Consider the following 15690-nt stretch of genomic DNA (forward strand, 5'->3'; position numbering starts at 1 on the left):
TTTTATTTTGCATTTGAGGATGACAGGAACATGATAAACAGCCAGCACTCAGTCACCATCAAGCCCCCACCAGTACAAAGAGGCTTTGTGATTGACAAGGGAAAATAAAAAAGGGAGGAGACTCACTTTTTCCTTCTTCTAGGAAAAACTCTGGACAAAGTCAGCTGAAATTTTAGAACTTAAAAGCTTCTCCCATTTCCACTAGCTCACCTTACAGGTAAACACACTCCTGGTTCAGTGACTCAGTCATTCATCTGAAACAGAATCTGTACTCAAAATTGATAATGGTGAAAAAAATATTCTGTTTTACTATAAATTTCAGCTTGGACATACATTGTGTACTTTCTCTCCCAGTAAGCACAGTCACTGAACTGATACAGCATGAAGAATAAGACTCAAAACATGGATGTACTCTTTGAAGTACTAAGGATGTAGACTAGAATAAACCCAAATATTTCCCATCTTTGCTATATATGATAATTCTGAAAAATGTCTAAAATAGATCAAGGAAGGGAAAAAGTCTGATATAAATAATACATTAATATAATTTCCTCCTATATCCTTCCTTCATTTCAAAAATTACCCATGGCAAATACAGTGACTTTGAAACACCCTCCCCCCAAAATAAATAGAAAATACCATAAAATAACTGTTCTTCACAATATAATCAATATCAATATATAATCAAATGTAATCTATGAAATAAGTGATAATTTACCTTATATTATAAATTTAGTTTCCATTCAAACTAAATTGGAATGTATTATTAGCAAGAAACTTTACATATACATGAAGCACATATTTGTGATCACAGTTTGTATCTGGCAATCTGCGACTTTTAATTTTGATCAAGAATGTATCAGACTTATATATGAGAATAAATTCACAGCTTGAGATGTAATTGACATATTATACAATTCACTATTTAAAGTGTATCAGTCAATGGTTTTCAATATATTTAGACTTGTGCAGCCATCACCACAATTACTTTTTGAACATTTTCATTACAATTAAAAAAAAAAAATACCCATTAGTAGTCATTCTCCATTCCCTCCAAATCCTGTAGCCCTAGGTATCCACCAATCTAATGTTTATCTCTATAGATTTGTCTATTCTGGACATTTCATATAAATGGAATGATATATGTGATCTTTAATAGTTCTGATACAAATTTTAAAAAACAGCTAACATTTATTGAGTGCTTGCTATGCAGTAGACATTTAATACTCACAATTACCCTATGAGGTAAATGCTATTATTGTCTTCAAATAAGAGGAGAAAACTGAGGTACAGAGAGGCTACATAACTTACCCAAGGTCACAAAACAAGATGGAGTAAGAATCTGAACCAACACAGTTGGACCTCAGAATTCCATCTCAACTATAGTATAGTGTTCCTTGATTACCTCTGAGAGAACTCAAGCAGTAGAAACAAAGAATCAGGCTTGAGAGAGACATAGTGAACTGTTGCATTTCTCACAATTGGTAAAGCAAGCAGTTAACTGCTTCAAATTTGAACAAAGTCTAATCTAAGAACTTTCTGGGATTAGTAATAATGCTCCTTAAACAAGAAGCAGACATTTTAGCACACAGAAGAGGATTCTAGAACTTGAAAGAATATGAGGCTCGAATGTTTAGTCACATCCATATTATTAAAAGTTATCACCAGTTTCTTAGTGAAAAACAGAAGATTAGTATCAGAATCCATTTATATGGCTTATGTGGAAATACAAAGGCATATTATCATTCAGCCTACATGATACCTTATTTGAGAAGCTTGGAAGAGACATGTATGCATACATGTAGGGAGAGAGGAAAAAAGCAAAGGAGGGAGGGAGGAAAGGGCCACAGAAAGGAGAAAAAGAGAAAGAGGGAGGGCAGGTGGGAGAGAGAGACACAGAGGGACAGAGCAGGTGGCCTGTGATGATGACCACAAAGCTGGTAGTTTCTTATCTTTGAAAAAAGAGATTATGGGTGATTATTATTATTATTTTTGTTTAGCAATATTTAATCATTTTTCTACAATGAGCAAAATATTTTTTTTACAAAAAAAATTATATTACAAAATTTTATATTTTAAATATATTACAAATATTTACAAAAAAAGATTATATTACAAATTAATATAATCTTAATTTGAGACCATTCGCCCATTAAAATGCTCTATAAAACTCTGGGTATCTTCTTCTGGAAAGAGGTTAAAAGAAAAAAACAAAAACAAACAAAAAAAAATTCTAGCTATATACTTTATTAATTCACAGGGTATCATGTCTCATTATAAAGTAAGTTTTATAATTCTCAATTTTTTTAATATTCATCACAAATTCCCAATTTTTATTTATTTATTTATGTGTGTGTGTATATACATATATATATATATAAAATATATATATATATGGACAGAGTCTCATTCTGTTGCCCAGGCTAGAATGCAGGAGCCTCATCACAGCTCACTGCAACCTCCAACTCCTGGACTTAAGCAATCCTCCTGTCTCAGCTCCCTGAGTAGCTGGGACTACAGGCACGTACCACACACCTGGCTAATTTTTCTATCTTTTGTAGAGATGGGGGGTCTCACTCTTGCTCAGGCTGGTATTGAACTCTTGGCCTTAAGCAACCCTCCTGTCTTGGACTCCCAGAGCGCTAGGATTAAAGGTGTGCACCACTGCACCCAGCCATAAATTCCCAAATTTAAAATTCTCAAGGCATCATATTATATCATATTATAGCATAATTTAAGTAAACAAAGCCAAAAGGTGATTCTTAAAAGTATCTGCAAACATTTCAACATTATTTCATAGCAAACAGTTTTCAATTTCCATAGCTTATAAATCATACTCTATTCCAAATAATTTTAATCTCATTTTCAAACTAGATTATATTTATATCTCAAGCCTAAATGAGATGAAATTAGTAGTAATTATAACTGAGGTATATAGGTGTATAAGTTTGTACAGGTGGAATCCCTTATTTTGGCTAATACAATAGGGATCCTCTAAAAATATTTAAATGTAAACTGGTATCTGGATTAAAGGTAAATATTCAATTTAATTCAAAGAAGTTTACAATTTCAAACTTCATTTTAAAAGACCCTCATTAAAAGACTTTCCTTTAAAACAAAGGAAAGTTTATATGGAAACAGTAAGTAGCCTACACATTTGGGTACTAAGCAAACCTTGAGGTCAATTTTTGTTATAGACCCCTGAAACATTAGTGAATTTCATTATAAAATTGAAAAGTCATTCCCAGTTTTATAATTTACCAAGCAGATGACATACTAACAAATTCTGGTAAAATAATGTCATATAACTACACTGAAAACACACATAAAATGAATGGATATTCTTTAAATAGAAAGGGGCTGTGCTAGCCAAACATAGCTAAGGCCTCTTCTTACCCCACTACTTTTTCAGCAACTGTTTCCTCTCTATTTCCTCTTATCCTTCCTCTTCACCTTTACTCCCTCCCCTACAGACAGGAAAAGAGAAAGTCAAAAACTGCATGGCAGCTGTTTGGGGATGAAAAGATGACAAAAAAGTACTGGAAGATACTTTTTTTTTTTTTTTAGAGACAGGGTCTTGCCCATGCTGAGGGAGTGTCTATTCTCATTGACAGACACAGCCCACTACAGCCTTGAAACTCCTGGGCTCAAGAGATCCTTGTGCTTCAGGCTTCTGAGTAGCTGGGACTGTAGTTATGCACCATAACGCCCAGCTCTTGCAGATACTTTTAAGAGTTACACGTGGCTTTATTTAGTTCAGTTTTGATAAAATCCCTAGAGATATTTGGATCATGGAGGGAAAAGGATACTTTATTTTGTTCTTCTTCACCCATTTTAATCTTTCTAGATTTTTTAATCTGGTTTTCAATGGATGGACTAACAACTAGTTGAGAGTAAATCTGGCAATATAAAGAGAAGGATGGCAGCATTTTGCAGCTCTGCGAATTCAGAGCCAACACATTTCTTGTTTCTTTGCCCTGTCTTCCTCATCCCAGCCCTCCCTGCCCCACAGTGCCCATCCACTCTATCCCTCCAAAACCCCTTCTTCTCCAGTCCCATTAACTGGTGCTGCCCCAAATGCCTCTAGTCAGAGTGGGGAAGAGATGGAGAAGAAAGAAAATGAAAGAAGAATGAAAGGAAAAGCCTCGCTTTAAACCATAATCCCAACCCCTTGGCTCCCCAGTTTGCAGTATTAACCTATTTTGTTTTTAAACCATTCTCTCTCTAAGAGCTCTAATTTTTTTTTTTTTTTTTTTTTTTTTTTTTTTTTTTGTAGACAGGGTATCACTCTGTTGCCCTGGCTAGAGTGTAGTGGTGTCATCATAGCTCACTGCAACTTCAAACTCCTGGGCTCAATGAATCCTCCTGCCTCAGCCTCCCAAGTAGCTGGGACTACAGGTGCGCATCATCACACCTGGCTAATTTTTCTATATTTTGTAGAGACGGGGTCTCACCCTTGCTCAAGCTGGTCTCGAACTTCTGGCCTCAAGTGATCCTCCCACTTTGGCCTCCCAAGTACTAGGATTATAGGTGTGAGCCACCACACCCAGCCAAGAGTTCTAATTCTGTTCTTCTATCCCCTCACTTTTCATTCTCCATGCTCTGAACTCTTGCTCCAAACATGGGACTCTGTAAGTAGCTTAAATCTAGATAATTCCCAATCATTTTGCTTTAGCTCTAACATACTTGGACACCAATGTATTTTTCCAAAGAAATATTATCATAAATATTACTTGTTTCTATAGCACCACTGGCACTGTACTCCAGTTACATATTGTATTGATTCATTTATAGGTTAAATAACTAAAGATGGGCTTGGAAATACAAATACCATTAAAAAAACATTATTTTCTTGTAGGAGTATCTGTTCTAACTTCTCACAGCCACAGGGATCATTTTATAGAGGAAGAATTAAAGACGAAAGAAGCCAAGTAATTTGTTAAAGGCCACAAAGTGGTAGAGCCAAAACCTAAAGAGAAGTCCGTTATGTGTGGCATCAAAGACTATCCAATTTCTGTTATGCCATGGAACCTCCTAAAACACATTTATGTTTTTAATTAAGTCAATGAAAATTCTGGAATGCTAATAATTTTACTTTTAATCATTAAATGTTTTTAACTAAGTATTCAAACATTTACTGTGTGCTGTTTTACCTAAAGCTCCCTCTTGTAATAATCACCAATAGTAATAACTATAACTGACATTGTCAAGAAAAAATACATTAAAATTATTTCAATGATTTGTCATTTTTGTTGGAAATTTATCATGATTTATTATTTCTTTTGCCATGAATATCTGATTTGCTGAGACTTCTACAAAGGTAACAGAATTTTATACACAAGAGAAATTTCTTCTTGCTCAAAATAAAAATGCTTTATTGAAAAATGCTTTGTTAAAATCTATAGACTGTCATAAAAATTTTATTTTCATTTATATTAACTCCTAAAGAGGAAACTAAATTTATAAAAATTACGTTTTGTCAAAAATATAAATACAATTTATAAAACTTTAAAAAAATTACTTCTTTTTCATGATACAACTATTGTTACAATAAATTCTAGTGAAATTGTAACTTATAGAATCAATACAAAAGAAATAAGATTGCAAAGTGCCAACCTGATTTAGCTTAACAATGAAAAATTGCATTGGGTCTGAAGTATACACCAACCTACTAGTATAAAAAAATATACATAATTATGGCTCAGCCTTTATTTTAACTGCAAACCAATATCTTGATTTACAAAGAGGCTCCTGCATCCAGTAGAATCTCTCAGAACTACTGTGGGATTAGAATAAGCCTACTGGCAATGAATGATAATAGCATATTAATAGTGTAAACTTTCCATTGACTTAATAATACATGGATGTCATCCATTTCTTGAACCTTGACATCAGTGAAAATAACAAACAAAATACAATTGCATTTAGAAAACCACCTAAAAATGTCATTCTTATTGTTGTGAAAACAAGGCTAGAGAAAGTTTATGAAAGCCCAACTGACCATTTTTGATATGACTGTATCTCATTAAGTCCTTACTTTAGGGGTTCTATTTCAGGTTCATACTATTTCTCCATACAATATTTCTATTTGCTTTCTACTAAAAACAATTTATATCCATTATAAAATGTTCAAGTAATTTCTTTATCTGGGGATAGCTATCTCAACAGCTGACAGGTAAAAAGAGAAAAGAGATTTGTCACAAGTTTCTCATTCTTAGATGGAGTACACTCACCAAATGAACAGATTGATTTTTTCTACCAAAAAAGAAAGTCAGATTAGTCACCTGACTTAGTAATAAGCCTTGCATTCTCAGAGGAAATTATTTACATTTATGAACCTTTGTTTTCTCACCTTTTCCATTTGTTTTGAGGAAAGCAAGAGTTCCGACAATCTTTATATTTCCTCTTTTTATTAGACAAATTCTGCATTTTCAGTAAATTCACGGTTTGGTTGCCAATAATAGAACTAACTCATTTCACCTGCATATATCTTCTAAGGAATACTAGTTTCATATGTCCATGTCCACTTTTATATGAAGTTAATTCACCTTTTTAAAATGACCATATATTTAGTAAAGCAAAAGCATTAGATTTTTCTGTTTCCTACCTCTTCTATCCATCAGTCCTCTTTCACTTAAACCACGTGTCCAAGGCCTCCAAATACAGTCTTAATTTCCCTTAATCATTTATCATGATCGGTCACAGACAATCTACCCATATATGTTGACATTCTCTTTCCCATCCTGCAATTTATCAATCTCTCCTGTTTGTGCCACCTTCTCTTACCCACTCAAACTTTCCCATAGTCCAGGCTCTCTAGTGTAAGATAGATGGAGAAGGAGAAAGAGGAGGAGAAGGAAGAGAAAAAAATAAAAGAAAAACTCTTAATCCTCTAACAACTGGCCCTATCTTTCTCTTTCTCTCAAGCTTCTTGAGTTTACTAAACCCACTCTACTTCCTCATCTCATATTTATTTCTTAATCTACTACCCCAACCCAACTACAGAAATTTCTCTAGCAGGTTACCACTGACCACCAAGGTGCTAAAGCAAATGAACACTTTTTAATCCTTACTTTACTGGACACATCTACAGTATTAACACTAGAGATAAATCCCTCATTTCTGAAAAAATTATCTATTTTAACTAACATTCTCTCCTAGTTTAGAAACAATAATCACAACTGCTTGAGCTCAGGAGTTCAAGACCAGCCTGAGCAAGAGTGAGATCCTGCTTCTACTAAAAATAGAAAAGTTGGCCAGGTGTCGTGGCGCGTGCCTATAGTCCCAGCTACTCGGGAGGTGAGGCAGGAGGATCGCATGAGCCCAGGAATTTGAGGTTGCAGTGAGCTATGATGACACCACTGCACTCTACATAGGGCAACAGAGTGAGACTCTGTCTTAAAAAACAAACAAAAAAAAAAAAACACTACACAATAATCACTACTCTTAACTATACTTTTGCTAAGGGACCAATCACCATGCTAGGTGTTCACCTGTATTAGCTCCGTGTTTTTTCACATTACTGGCTATTACCAGTTCATGAGTCAAAGCAGCTTTTTAAATAAATGATTTAGAATAGAAAATATCCAAATGTATCATATGTAGCAAGGTCAAGTATTATTCTGGGAAATTTATATATATAGTCACATAAAATATAGTTCTTATTTTGGGTCACATCCAAAATCATTTGAAAGACACTGTGTCTTATTTAATCCTCACAACCCTACCTATGAGGCTCATATGTTAGGTTACACTTTTTCATAATGAAGAAACTGAGGTATAGAGAAGTCATATAATTTATCCAAAGTCAAACAGCCAATGTGACAGCCACATATGGCCCCTTAATTTAAGAAGATATTTATAATGCCTCTTGCTACAACTCTGGCCTCTCCTTCATTGACTCCTTTCCCACTGCCTATACTTCAAATCTCAGTATTCCCCAGTTCATACTCAGACCCCTTTTTCTAACTCTTCCTATTCTCACCAGGGAATAATATCTGCTTGCATGGTGTAAACTCTTTTCTATATGCTAGTAACACTAAATTTCTATCATAGGCCTAGACTTATCTCCTGAGCACCAAATACCCAACTGATATCTATATGTCTCTGTCTGAATGTAATAAAAGCATCTCAGGCTCAGTTTTTGCAAAACCTGTACACAATTTCCACACAATTCCCCTATTTTCTAATTTGTTCACCTTACAGTGTTTTTCCTCTTCTTCATCTAAGCAGCAATCCTCATGTCTCAGACAAATTCAGTCTCCACCATATCATTACCATAACCTTCAGTGAGATAACTGCAACAGGACACCCCCCTCCCGAATTACCTGTCATATGCCCCCTCCAAATCCCCATTTCACTCTCTGCATTGCTTTAAGTAATCTCTTTAAAATAAAATCTAATTATTCAGGGCAAATTCTCCTAACCCTAAAGTAAAACTTTTTAATCTCCAAATGCCATATATAATATAATTTGTAGACTGCGCATTTGTGTATTTTTAAGCAATACTTTAAAAAATAGAATCTAATTGATAAAGGACTTCCATTTAAATATCAGTAAACAGTTGAAAAACCATGATCTTGCTGTTAAAGTTATTTTAAAGATATTAGGGTAAACTTATGCAAAGAGATTGAAGAACAATCACAAGTGTCTTTAAATCAAGAATTGCAAGTTGTCCAGCCAGTAAATAGTCTGGGTTTCTTACACACAAAAACTAAATCTATACCTTGAGACTAATGAAATGGCTTATTATTTGTGCCTTTACAGGTAGCTGATTAGAATTCATCAAATGGCAAAAATATACTGTCTCTAAATATGTTTAAAACACAACAATAAACTTTCATTTGCACTGGTTTCTAACTAAAAATGCAATGTTTTTCCAATGTTGACATCAGATTATTTACGATATGTCTATTATGAATCAGTACTACATAGTCTATAGATTAACTGCTATGATGACAAGTCTGAGCCATTCAATCTAAATGTTTAAATAAACTGTTGGATTTGTTGTTTCCTTTGCAAAGGAATGTGGAAAGACTTTCCAGCTAGTACTCACTAGGTTGTGATCAGGCTGTTATAATATAATATGCTTTATGATTCTATATTAGATTAATTTATTTAAAGAAAAATGATGCCAAATTACTTCCTTTCTCTCAAATATTAATATTCTTCATACATACCTAATGCTGAAAATAAAACCAATGAATTAATGTTCAAAAGTGTTGCATTTTTCATTATTTTTATGAGCATGATTAAGTGCAATAGTTTTGCTTGGTGTTTGTTGTTGAATCTTTCCTTTGTTTTATTAAAACAGAAATGAGCTAGTAGAAAAGAAACGCATTTTTTTTTCCCTCCACATGACTGTTGGCAAGATCCCAGTAAAGCTGAAATCAAGAACTATGATAAATCCTTCAACTTGAAAAATTCAGCCTGCTTTGCCCATAAATACATATTTGGAAGTAAAGAAATGCTTTAAAGGAGTGCATGAGACAAAATTTTCTATCGCGTTTTCAACCCTGACTTCTGCTTGGCCTGAATGTATAGTGATAGACAATGCTCTAAGATGCATCAATGAATGACAACAGCATGCGTAATAATAAAGAGATTGAACAAAGGAGGCACAACCATTATGAAGAATGCCCACAGGGATTATACAAAGAGTCGTCTTCTTTCCAAACATCTTCAAAATATGTTTCTTCCTCCTTTGTACCCCAATTCATAACAGAATCCATAGCATGTGTTGGTGTGGATAGATATCTCATGGCTGGTATAAGCCAGCTGGCTAAAAACTAGAACAGAACTAAAGCTCTCTCTTCACACATTACTTTCCCCAAACCCAAGCCTTTGAAGTATTTCCAGGATTCCATTTCAACTAAACCTTACTTCTGGTGTTGAAATTAAAAATCACGATCATCACGTATGAGATAATATATGTAAAAGAACAATAAAAAACTATTCAAGAGCCTGGCAAAAGTAAGGTATTCCATTACACATTTTGTTAACCATAGTTTTCAATACCAAAAACACTGTGTTGCTTTTTAAGTAAATTCATACTAAAACCATCACAACCTGTGATGCCTTTAGAAAATACTTATGGAATTACTTCCTCAAGTTCTTTCTTTTAAAAAAATTAGTATATTTTCTTTTTATTGAAAGGGGATCTAATTTCCCTTTTTCCCATTTATAGGTTAGAATAAAAACACAAGTTGACTCATTTCAAATTTTTCCTTTATCCTCTTCTCAAAGAAGGTTACCAAAAATGGAGTCCTGGGGAAAATATCATTTGATATTTAATTATCCAATTTCATGCTATTAGATTTAAAATAATTGTTAATAAATTATATAAATATCCTCAAATGTATGTGTTTATAGTAAAATTTAAAGAATAAAATATTCCAATGCAAGTGGACTCGCCAAATGCCATATACAATATTATTTGTTCATTCCAAACACAAGCTAGACTTCAGACAAACATGTAACATTGTTTTGTTTTGCTGTAGTACTTCATAAATGGTTTTATTTTACCATTTACCAAACCTCTCTTGTTGATTTATTCAAACTAACTTCTGCCAAGAACACTGAATTTGGTGATAGTGCTTCTTTTGGGAGAAAAACAACCGCTTACCTCAGAAAATTTTAAGTGTTTATCTTGGCACTTAAACCTTGTATTGAGCCTTCTGGAAAGTATTTTAAATTGTTGTTTTTAACCCAGACTTTGTGACTGAAACAGGAAAAGGTTCCTAGCTCTGCACCAAAACACATATTTATAGGGTTGATTTTCTTTCTACACCAAAAATACTAGGTTGATGGTAGCAGTTTTCAAAATATAATTTCCTAGAACCATGCTGTAAATTGGGCATATATCAGTGTATTCAACACAAAATTTGTTTGTAAACCTCAAAAACTTCTGATGCCTAAGAAATACTAAATGTTAATCATATATGCTGTCTGTAAGTGCCATAATGGAAAGGATTTTAACTATCTGTTCTGTTAGGAATTTTCACAAAAAGAAAATTCACTTGCTATTGTACTTTCCTCTTGTTCATATCAACAAAAGCTATGTTTCTAACATTTTAACTTTTTATGATTGCATTTTCCCCACTGGATATGCTTTATCTTCAGATGAGAAAGAACACAAAGATATAAACTATGTGAACTTTTTGCAGTATTGTCCTAGTAATATGTCTGAACACAATTATATTAAGTGTTTGGAAATGAAATGAAATAGTCATCGTTCCAAACTCCCTCAACCCATCCCTAAGTTATTAAAATCCAGGAAAGAGACCACTGGAATAGTATAGTACATATGAAGATACAGTAAAAATAATAAATAAATCAATTTCACAAAGACAAAAATTCAATAATTTTTCAGTCACTAATGACTGATAAAACATACTATGCATCCTATTATCAGTCCTTTGCAGATCAAGTTCTCCCTATCTTGAATATTTATATATATTTTTTCCCCTTCTAACAGCATGGCCGTCTCTTTACAAGACTAATAACAGTATAATAATTACTTTATATTTGCATATAGCATATTTTGAAAAGGTCACAATAATTTAAAATTATATCATTGTGCTTTACCAAATATTATTAGGATGTTCTGGCAGGAAATTAGTGGTTTAAAAATTCTGGTATGGTTGAATCATCTTTTTTTTTTAATATATCTACCAAATATACCTTATTAAAAATACATAATTGCTTTTAGTAATTAAGTGCTAATTTTATTAAAAGCCTAGTCATTCCTGCTGGGATTGAATTCTGCCTAGATTCAGAAAAAAATTTTAAAAATCTATTCAAATAAGTGGACTAACACTGAAATAAATGAGAATTAATTGGTATCACTGAAAATGAAGGGAATGAAGGAACAGATTCTCCCTAATCAAAAATCATATTCCCATACTGCTGTGGTTTTATGAAGAAGGCAAATATCCTTCTTACTAGCATTTAAATCTTGGACCATCCTAATACTCACCCTCTCGTACCTGCCCTCCATCTCCCACATTTCTCAGAGACCCCGTGTCAAGGAAAAATACAATTTTAACACAATTAACAAATGGTTACTTTTGCAGAAGGCTTTAATAGAAAAAGTGACAACCTTTTTCTCATCTCAATTTAAAATGTTGATTGTTTTATAAGGAGAGTGAAAAAAATCTCTAAAATTGGTTGACAAAAAACAAAAATTCAATTATTGGGATTTGATTGCTATTAATTGACATGCTCTATTTATGAATCTGTAAGTAGAATTTGGAGGGAGGAAAAAAGCAAATCTTCCTTCCTTCTATTTCTCTTTACTCACAAAGGAGTGGTGATTTATTTCTGGCCACTCTAGAGAAAAGAAAATTATGCCACTTGTAAAGGATAATTATTTAGGGAATACTTTAGTTTCATGGTTGACAAAGAAATTACAATGAGATACTATTTTGGGTATTAAAATAAATAAGTATAACAGAACATACCTGAAAAAGAACATGTACATGGCAGCTGTGATGCAGAACAAAAGGACCTAAAAAAAGAAGAGAATACATTATTTGCAAAAGAACACTGACATCATCATTTGAGTGACTTATAACAACAAAATACCCACTATTAAATCTTGTGCCTGAAAAAATAAAAGGACATACAAAATTAGGCAGGTACATATCATATTCTCTACTCTTCATATAAATCATATTAAGGCAATAATAAACTCTATTTATATATAGTTATAATATATACAATATGTATGTATTAAACACACACAACACACACACAAACACATACATGCACACACAAGTTACACAGACTCCACAGAATGGCAGGAAGGTTCAAAAAAGGAATAGCCAATTTTTTAACTTGTCTGTTACAATGCCCAAGAAGCCTGTAACTAAAAAACAAGGATGATAGCTTTTGTATAATCAAGTCAGTGAATAAATCAGAAAGTTTATTATAATAACTATTATATCAAGACAACCAGATTTTTTAAATGTAAAATACAGTCCAGTTGTCAACCAATTCTAATCAATAAGAAAAGCTCATAAAAATATAATCCTCTTTTGTGGAACACAGACTAGATACTTGTTTTAAAAAATTCCTCTAAAAGAAGGCATAAGAATATACAATAAATCTAAATTGAAGAAGATCTCCTCAAAAACATCATACTAAACACAACATACTAAAATGGCATATGGAAGGAATCCAGAACCCAGTCTGGACTAAAGGCTTTGTTATGCCAACAAAGTGCATCTCTGTAAAAAAGCGAAGTTGTAAAACACATTCTTATGTTAACAATAACACTCTAAATCAAGCACAAGAATTGTCAATGGCCTTGCATCATAGAAAAGAAATGAACAATCTTTCAACTGTAAAGGCTAACCAAAAGAATAACAGAAATGAAAATGATGTAAAACAGTGTTTTGCTATTTCCAACAAAAATAATTTCTAGTCAACTCAAGGAAAGTACAATAGTTTTGCTATTACAAATCAAGCTTGATAAGTTTGCCATCTTAGCCCACAAATATTAGCATGAATGACTTAGAAATATATAAACACACCAACCAACAAAGGGTTGGTAACAATTACTACTAAATAAATATTATACATATTTATATGACAATTATTATATTTTATATATAAAATATTTTTCTAATAAAAACATACTTTTCTCTCCTCCCTCTCCGCTTATCTCCCTCCTTCCTTTCCCATCTCTCTCTTTTCTATTGACTTAAAATTATTCTATCCATGGTGCATAAGCTTCATTTCACTGTTTCTAGAGACACAAAGCATGTGAAATAATTTTCAGTTATTGATTAATCGATTATAAGTTAAAGTCCAAGTGAGTTTATTTACTCACTTTGGTTGGCTATAATTTGCCAACCAAAACCCAGATCATGAAACTAAATTTTTTATTTCCCTATTATTCTATCCCCTTTGGGCAATGCCATCCTTCTCCAATGTTCAATGCTTCATGCTTTTCCTGCAATAGTCAATGTCTTCCTTGCAGACCACACTCAAAAGCCTCTCTATAAGTGTCTCGCAAATCTTTCCCACACTCTCCAACCTTCTCTAAAGAAAATACCCAATGTCTCTTTCCCTCAAAATGTTGCTATGCTCTATCCTAATATACTAAACCTATCTGTGCTCATTTTAAACTGATACTTAATCTTAAAAATAATACATTCGAAACTGGAAAAAAAGTACAATGTTTAAGAACTCAAGTTTTGGAGTAAGGTAGATCTGGGTTTGAATCCTAATTTTGTGTGACTTTGGTTGTCTTTTAAGATTTTCCCTAAGCCTTACTTAGCTTCCTTATCTATAATGAGGATGATAATATCTCACTTTGAATTGTCGGGAAGAGGCAATGAGATGAAGTTGATAAAAGTACCAGGCACTCAGCAGATTGTTTTTATCTTCTGTTTCTCACAGAAGTAATCTAGATATAAAAATTTAAACCAGAGGCCAGGTGCGGTGGCTCACGCCTGTAATCCTAGCACTCTGGGAGGCCGAGGCAGGTGGATCTCTCGAGGTCAGGAGTTCAGGACCAGCCTGAGCAAGAGTGAGACCCCTTCTCTACTAAAAATAGAAAGAAATTATCTGACCAACTAAAAATATATATAGAAAAAAATTAGCCAGGCATGGTGGTGCATGCCTGTAGTCCCAGCTACTCGGGAGGCTGAGGCAGTAGGATTGCTTAAGCCCAGCAGTTTGAGGTTGCTGTGAGCTAGGCTGACGCCACAGCACTCACTCTAGCCAGGGCAACAAAGTGACACTCTGTCACAAAAAAAAAAAAAAAAAAATTTAAACCAGAGACATAAGTTTGGAAAGAAATTATTTTTAAAGAGGCAGCCCTTTTGAAATCTCTCAAATCACCAATAATTAACTGGAGCTCACTTTTTTATACAACAGGGATTCAAGACATGAAAATCTTGGAAATATTTCAGGGAAATAAATCAAAGGGATATTGCAGTCTAATTGATCAACTCACTCAACAAATATTTACTGAACACCTATTATGTACCAGGCACTGTTCTAGAACTTACAACAATACACAAAGTCCTTGCCCTCATGGAACTTATCTTCTAGTCAGGTGAGAGAAGATATTAAAAAAAAATAGTATGTCAGACAGTGGTCAGAGTTTTAGAGGAAAATAGTATACAATAAGGAAATAAAAATACAGGAGAGTGGGAATTGTTATTTGTTTGTTTGCTTCTTTTTTGAGACAAGGTCTCACTCTGTTGCCCAGGCTGGAGTACAGTGGCTTTATCATAATTCACTGCAGCCTCAAATTTCTGGGATCAAGTGATCCTCCCACCTCACCCTCCCAAGTAGATGGGACTACAGGTGCACACACCACACCCAGGTAATTTTTTCCCTATTTTTTTGTAGAGATGGGGTCTGGCAGTGTTGCCCAGGCTGGTCTCAAATTCCTGGCCTCAAGCGATCTTCCCACCTCAGCCTTCCGAAGTGCTGGGATTTACAGGTGTGACCCACTGCATCTAGACAGGAATTGTTATTTTATACAAAGTGGTCAAGAAAGCAGAGACTTGTCACCAGAGACACTGAGGAGATGAGAGAAAGCAAGGGGACCAAATGAACACAGCCTCTGGAAGGACTTTGGATTTTATCACAAAAGACTGGAACTTACTGTAAAATACATTTAATATTATTTTAATTAAAAATGGTAAAGAAACAATTTCATTTTTACCTAAG

General features: G+C 33.7%; 1 protein-coding gene across 3 annotated transcripts in view; it reads right to left on the reverse strand.

Moving 5' to 3' along the window:
- TMEM135 (transmembrane protein 135) overlaps positions 1–15690 on the reverse strand; it is a 207813-nt gene that overhangs the window by 63226 nt on the left and 128897 nt on the right. For all 3 annotated transcript variants that reach the window (XM_069469096.1, XM_069469095.1, XM_069469097.1), the window contains one exon: positions 12462–12508. In XM_069469096.1, the coding sequence (XP_069325197.1) occupies positions 12462–12508 (47 nt within the window). The remainder of the gene's footprint in view (positions 1–12461; positions 12509–15690) is intronic.

Source organism: Eulemur rufifrons, chromosome 6 (assembly GCF_041146395.1).
Source record: "Eulemur rufifrons isolate Redbay chromosome 6, OSU_ERuf_1, whole genome shotgun sequence".
Classification (NCBI taxonomy): Eukaryota; Metazoa; Chordata; class Mammalia; order Primates; family Lemuridae; genus Eulemur; species Eulemur rufifrons.